Source organism: Melopsittacus undulatus, unplaced genomic scaffold (assembly GCF_012275295.1).
Source record: "Melopsittacus undulatus isolate bMelUnd1 unplaced genomic scaffold, bMelUnd1.mat.Z mat_scaffold_49_arrow_ctg1, whole genome shotgun sequence".
Lineage (NCBI taxonomy): Eukaryota > Metazoa > Chordata > Aves > Psittaciformes > Psittaculidae > Melopsittacus > Melopsittacus undulatus.
In genome coordinates, this window is record NW_022994370.1 from 384873 (window position 1) to 391055 (window position 6183).

The 6183-nt window shown below is 46.1% G+C and overlaps 1 protein-coding gene across 1 annotated transcript; it reads left to right on the forward strand.

Annotated features, from left to right (window-relative positions):
• The first annotated feature begins 4038 nt into the window (after window positions 1–4038).
• On the forward strand, window positions 4039–4872 carry LOC117438586 (olfactory receptor 1020-like). Its single transcript, XM_034074058.1, has one exon. It carries the CDS (start codon window positions 4039–4041, stop codon window positions 4870–4872), a length of 834 nt encoding a protein of 277 aa, XP_033929949.1.
• The last annotated feature ends 1311 nt before the right edge of the window (window positions 4873–6183 follow it).

The window sequence follows — 6183 nt, forward strand, 5'->3', positions numbered from 1 at the left end:
TAGAAGATTTGGAGTAAGTGGCTAGAAAATCATGGATCAGGATTTCTTATACATCACCACCATCTATCGGACATTGTTGGGAATATCTACTCCTTTTTATTTAAGACAAAACCTTCTTTTTCTTACATGCTGGGAAGCTTTGGATAGCCAAGTGACTTGTTCTTGCCCAGGAAACTGAGCAATAATAGATAAATAAACTAAGGCCATCATGTTGCCTCTACAATTGGCTGATCCTATGTAGATAGTTTATTTTCTGACCCTGTTAAAGCAATGTCAGATGGTTTAACAGCTTCAAAGTCCCCTCACGTTTAGAAAGGATGTTTTAAACCCCACTTTTCCTAAAGCAATTCTTGGCTGAGGCTTCAGGTTGTATGAAATGTAGATTATTGTGGAATCATAGAGTGGTTTGGGTCGGAAAGGACCTAGGATCCAACCCCCTGCCATGGTCAGGGACACCACACACCAGACCATGTCACCCAAGCCCCTGTGTCCAACCTGGCCTTGAGCACTGCCAGGGATGGGGCAGCCACAGCTTCTCTGGGCACCCTGTGCCAGCACCTCAGCACCCTCCCAGGGAACAGCTTCTGCTTTACATCAAACCTGAACTGCCCCTGCTCCAGTCTGAACCCATCACCCCTTGTCCTATTGCTCCAATCCCTAATGAAGAGTCCCTCTCCAGAATCCTTGTAGCCCCCTTCAGACACTGGAAGCTGCTCTGAGGTCTCCATGCAGCTTCTCTTCTCCAGGCTGAACAGCCCCAATGTTCCCATCCTGGCTCCATACAGGAGCTGCTCCAGCCCCTGAGCATCCTCATGGCCTCCTCTGGACTTGATCCATGTCATTCTGATGTTGAGGACATCAAATTCACTCTGCCTTATAAATGATTTTTCTCTTAAATAGTCTGGGCTATCCAGACACAATTTGAAGTGTTAATTCCTGGTATTTAAATGACTCCCTTCTCCATCAGTTGTTTCCTATAGATCCACAGATCCCTCTCAGAAAGTGTCCCCATTGCACATCTTTAGTCCTGACAAAACCATCCCAGATTTTACAATGAAAGCAAATGAAAACACATCAGATCTCAAGACAGGTAAGGTCTCAACTTTCATCCCATGTAGGTGAAGGATTTAATTCCTTGTTGTTGATGTATGTAAATCACACCCATCACCACCTAAACAATCCCAAATGAGCAGCTGGGATTATTTAGGTGCTCTCTGATGCTGAATTAAACAGGTGAGGATGCCTATACAGTAACCAAGTTCCTGGGTTACTGGTGGATCCATCCTGGTAACCTGTATGGGGTAGGAACCCCACCTTTTGTTACAGAACATCAAGTGCTAGGCAGGAATAACCAGGGTCATTCCCTACTAGGGCTTTCTGGGAGCAAAGAGGTGACTTTTGTCCTTTCCTGGAAGGCCCTGCAGCCCCCTCTCATCTTTGGGAGCACAGCAAAGGAAACATTTCTGATTGAAAAGTAAAGGCAGCTGCATCAAAATGAAAAGGAAGTTGTGTTTTTATATTTTCATTCTAAATAGCAGCATAAACTGAGATAAAGGAGAGCTGGATTTCTCCTCTGCTGAGGGTTGAATGCTTCTAAGAGTGCTTCCCAAGAGGTAATCTTGTTTTTGAATACGGATATGACACACTACATACTACTATGTACTAAACCACCTGTGGGGATTTTTGAAGGCTGTATAAAACTCTTAAAGGCAACAATTTGGAGCTGGTATTGTTCAAATAACACCTTCTGGTGCCATTAATCTTAAAACCTGTTGGGTGTATCCTGACCTGGCTCTTGGGAGCCCTTTGGGCTGACCCTTGCCTGGTCTGACAGCTCCCTGGTGGTTAATGTGTAATTCCCTGGCTTGTTTTATCCCTGGCTCTGTGAATACCACATGGAGAAGGCTCTGGAAGGACGGGTAGATGCTGCATGGGAGAAGACAGAGCAGCATTACCCTTCTGGCTGGAGCCTGGAGAAGCTGTGAGTATTAAAACTCATTTCAACTGGATCTGAGAGCAAAGAGGAAGAAATCCCTGATATGAAACCCCTGCTTTGTCCTGTGGCATCCACAGGATCCCCAGGATTTGTAGCAAACCTTATCCCCTCTGCTTTATTTCAGGGCAGCAGAAACTATCACCTTGAGGAACCAGAGGGATGCTGGTGGTGTGATCATGGGGCTCTTTTGATTCACATTTTAAATGATCCTTTTCTTCATTCATTAGACAGTTTGCGCTGTAAAGACTCTCAAAAGAACAGCTATCCAAACTGTGTTATAGCTCTATAGAGCTGGCCCCTTCCCCTTGTTCCTATACTGAGACCTTGAGGATAGCATCCACTATGATGGCTTTGAACTGGCAGAATGGAGACAGATGAGCTCTTAGGTAGAAGCTGTTCCCTGTGAGGGTGCTGAGGCGCTGGCACAGGGTGCCCAGAGAAGCTGTGGCTGCCCCATCCCTGGCAGTGCTCAAGGCCAGGTTGGACACAGGGGCTTGGAGCAGCTGCTCCATTGGAAGGGGTTGGGCTTGAGCTGGAGGAGCTTTAAGCTCCTTCCATTACAAACCAGGCTGGGATTCTATGGTTCTATGAGAACAAGCTAACTGCTACCTAACCAGCAGGTTGTGCTGCAAGGTTTTGCTTGGCTGTAGGGTCTCAACAGCAGCTGGACATTCTCCTATCCATAATGTCAAGAGTTACATCTTGGATAACACTGGCAACAAGTCTGCTTGGTGAGTCCTTTGTTGAAACCTTGGCCAAAAAACAAGATCTTACCAAATCGGAGTAGGAAAGCCACAAATGGAGGTCCTTTTTCCAGGAATACAGGGGTAAATATTCAGTTAACTCTTCAGCAGAGTGTGGACCCACAACCTGCATGGATAATATCTAAATGAGGGTGGCAAGGTATGTGTTTTTAGTTTAATTTATCTCCATTCCAGTGAGTGGGTTCAAGCTGCAGGGAGATGTGATTGCTGGGGGGGAAGTTGTTGTGTATAGCACAAGCTGCAGCCTTATAAACATCCAGGTTTCATATCTGCACTTTGGATCGTTCATACCAAGCAGTTGGTTTGTCAAGCAAGAAAAAGTGAGGGTGAGCCTTTGTTAATTGTGAGCTTCAAGTCAGTTCTCCAATGGCAGGAGATGTGTGTGTCTGGGCAGGTGGATGCTGCTTCAGGGGGAGGATTGAGCCCCAGACCCAACCAGTTCGATTTTCATTACTTGGGTCACATCTCCCAGCTCTGTGGTGATGTCTCAGGAGCTGCTTTGCCTCTGGCATCTCTATGTGAGCAGTGAAAAGCAGCTCTAAATCCCCATTAATACCACCAGGAGACCACATGCATTGCTCATAGGACATCTGAAATGAGGAGTCTGGCTCTGGAGGTGCACCTCAGCCCTTCAGCAATGGGTCATCAAATAGTGATGACTCTTCAGTATGGCTCTGCTTGTCAGATACCAGGCAATGCGCACTCCTGCTTTGCTCTCTGGTGTAACTGTCAAGTGATGATTAATGTTAGGCAGGAAAAATCAATGAGGATTTATTTTACCTGTCGTAAGCTGTGATTTTAGGAGCTGCTGATTTCTCCCAGGGAGAATTTATCTTTGATCAAGCCTGAATGTATCTTTTACTCTGGAATTCAAGGACTTCCATGTGTCAATGGCTTGAGAGGAACTATGAGGAACCCTGCAGTTTACTCATTCTGGTGTTGCTCTCCCTCCTTGCCTTAAAACATCCACTTGCTTCCAAGTGTGTTGGTGGTGGTTGTGGTGTTTAGCCAAGACCTGCCTTGGGAACTTGGTATTTTCCTCTCTCAAAGAGAATTTACCTTATATTGACATATGTATATGTATGTGTATATATGTATATGTATGTGTGTGTGTATATGTATGTGTGTGTATGTATACATACACACTTTATATTGACTTAAAGTGGTGTAACTGATTGATAGACAAAACCTGACATTCTTAACATTATTGAGGGATTTGGGCCTATTCAGCATTTCAATTTAAAGACATAAAGCAGGCAAATTGCTTATAGGTTCACTATGGTTGAAGATAACTATACATCCCCCTCTGAGTTTATTCTCCTGGGCTTCACAAACAGGGAAGACCTGCGGGTGATGTGCTTTGTCTTATTCCTTGTCATCTATGTAGTTACCTTCATAGGAAACCTGGGAGTGATTGCATTAATCAGAATGGATTCATGCCTACACACCCCCATGTACTTCTTCCTCAGCCACTTGTCTCTCCTGGATGTCTGCTACTCCTCTACCATCATCCCACAAGCCTTGCTGAATGTTCTAGTGGAGAAGAAGGTGATTTCCTTCACTAGGTGTGCCACTCAGCTCTTCTCCTTTGCAACCTGTGCCACCACTGAGTGCTATGTGCTGGCCGCTATGGCTTACGATCGCTACATGGCCATTTGTAACCCCCTTCTCTACTCCACAGTCATGTCCCAGAGGCTTTGCTTTGGGATGTTGGCTGGTGCCTACTTAGCTGGCGTGATCAGCTCTACCATACACACGGTTTCCATATTTTGTCTCCCATTCTGTCAGTCCAAGATGATCAATCACTTCTTCTGTGATGGACCACCCCTGCTAGCCCTCTCCTGCTCTGACACCCATGACATCGAGGTGATGGTTTCTGCTGTTGTGGGGTTCAATGTACTGAGCACCACGGTCTTCATCCTCATCTCCTACTTGTCAGTCCTTTCCACTGTCATGCGGATGCCGACTGTGGCTGGTCGACGCAAAGCTTTCTCCACCTGTGCCTCTCACTTCATCTCCATTGCTTTGTATTATGGCAGCTCCCTCTTCATGTACCTGCGCCGCAGCTCCAAACAGTCCTCGAAGCATGACAAGGTGGTCTCCATGCTGTAGTCTGTGGTTGTCCCCATGCTGAACCCAGTCATCTATAGCTTAAGAAACGCGGATATGAAGAAGGCCATGAGGAAAGCAAAAAGTAGAGTCCTCTCCTCTTTGTCCATTCATGGTTCCTAGTCAGCTGAAAGGAAAGGGCTACCCTGCCCTGGTGAGGAGAAGAAGCTGGCTGGATATTGCACCTTCAAGGATGATTGAATATTGTACCTTCAAGGATGGGTGGATATAGAACCTTCAAAAATTAGGGACTAAACATACTAGGAAGCATGACACCTGGAAAACACACTACTCCTTAAACCAAGGCTACATGCTGTACTGGGATGGACAGGATTTTCTCTGGCTGCAGCCTGAGACCTGACAGTGACTGTATTGGAAAGAAAGTTGTTGTCCAGCGTCATTGTTACTTACATATTATTTGAAATTAATATATTTTATAATTTCAATGTTGTTGAACATAACAATATACTTTATTTCAGGCTTCAGAGAGAAAAAAGGAGAAGGTACATGGTGGCTTTGCCCTACTGGCATCAAACCAGTTGGTATTTGATCTCATGTTTTATATTAACAAATGATTTCTGGTGTTATTTCTGGTTTAAGGAAATACTAACTGATGTTTCCAGGTATGTCAACTCCAGAACACAAGGTTTGGTCATGTGAAATGACAGAGGGGAGACTGAGCTGAGCTCTGAGGCAGAAGCTGTTCCCTGTGAGGGTGCTGAGGCGCTGGCACAGGGTGCCCAGAGAAGCTGTGGCTGCCCCATCCCTGGCAGTGCTCAAGGCCAGGTTGGACACAGGGGCTTGGAGCAGCTGCTCCAGTGGAAGGGGTTGGGGTTGGAGCTGGAGGAGCTTTAAGCTCCCTTCCAACCCATATGGGGCTGGGATGCTCTGAAATAAAGCTGGGACAGTCTGTTGCTCAACAAAGCCCTGCTGGGAAATGGGGACAAGTCCTATCTGAGCCTCTGCTCTGCTGGGAATTTAAGTAGGGGTGGAAAGAGCCTGAGTGCTGCTGGGAGGGAGGATTTGGGGTCTTCCTCCCCCTTCAACAGCCAAGGTGCTGCTGGCCTGGGTCCCCTCACAAAGCTCATGGAGCAAGTGCAGTACCCAGCTCTCTGCTTCTGGGACTTCAAGCTGCATTATTCACCCTGCACAAGCACACCCAGGTATTCTTTGTGACTCTTTTTGCCTTCATGTACTTCATTTCAATCATCTTTGAATTACACAGTTTTCTTCTTTCCAAACTTTGATTGAGGGTTATTTCTCCCTCTGTTCTACTGATTTTCCCACTTCACAAACCTTGGGTTGAGCCCAGTG

What these genes read in the sequence shown, in the direction of transcription:
- LOC117438586 (XM_034074058.1), top strand. Translation starts at nt 4,039, where the DNA reads ATGGTTGAAGATAACTATACATCCCCCTCTGAGTTTATTCTCCTGGGC.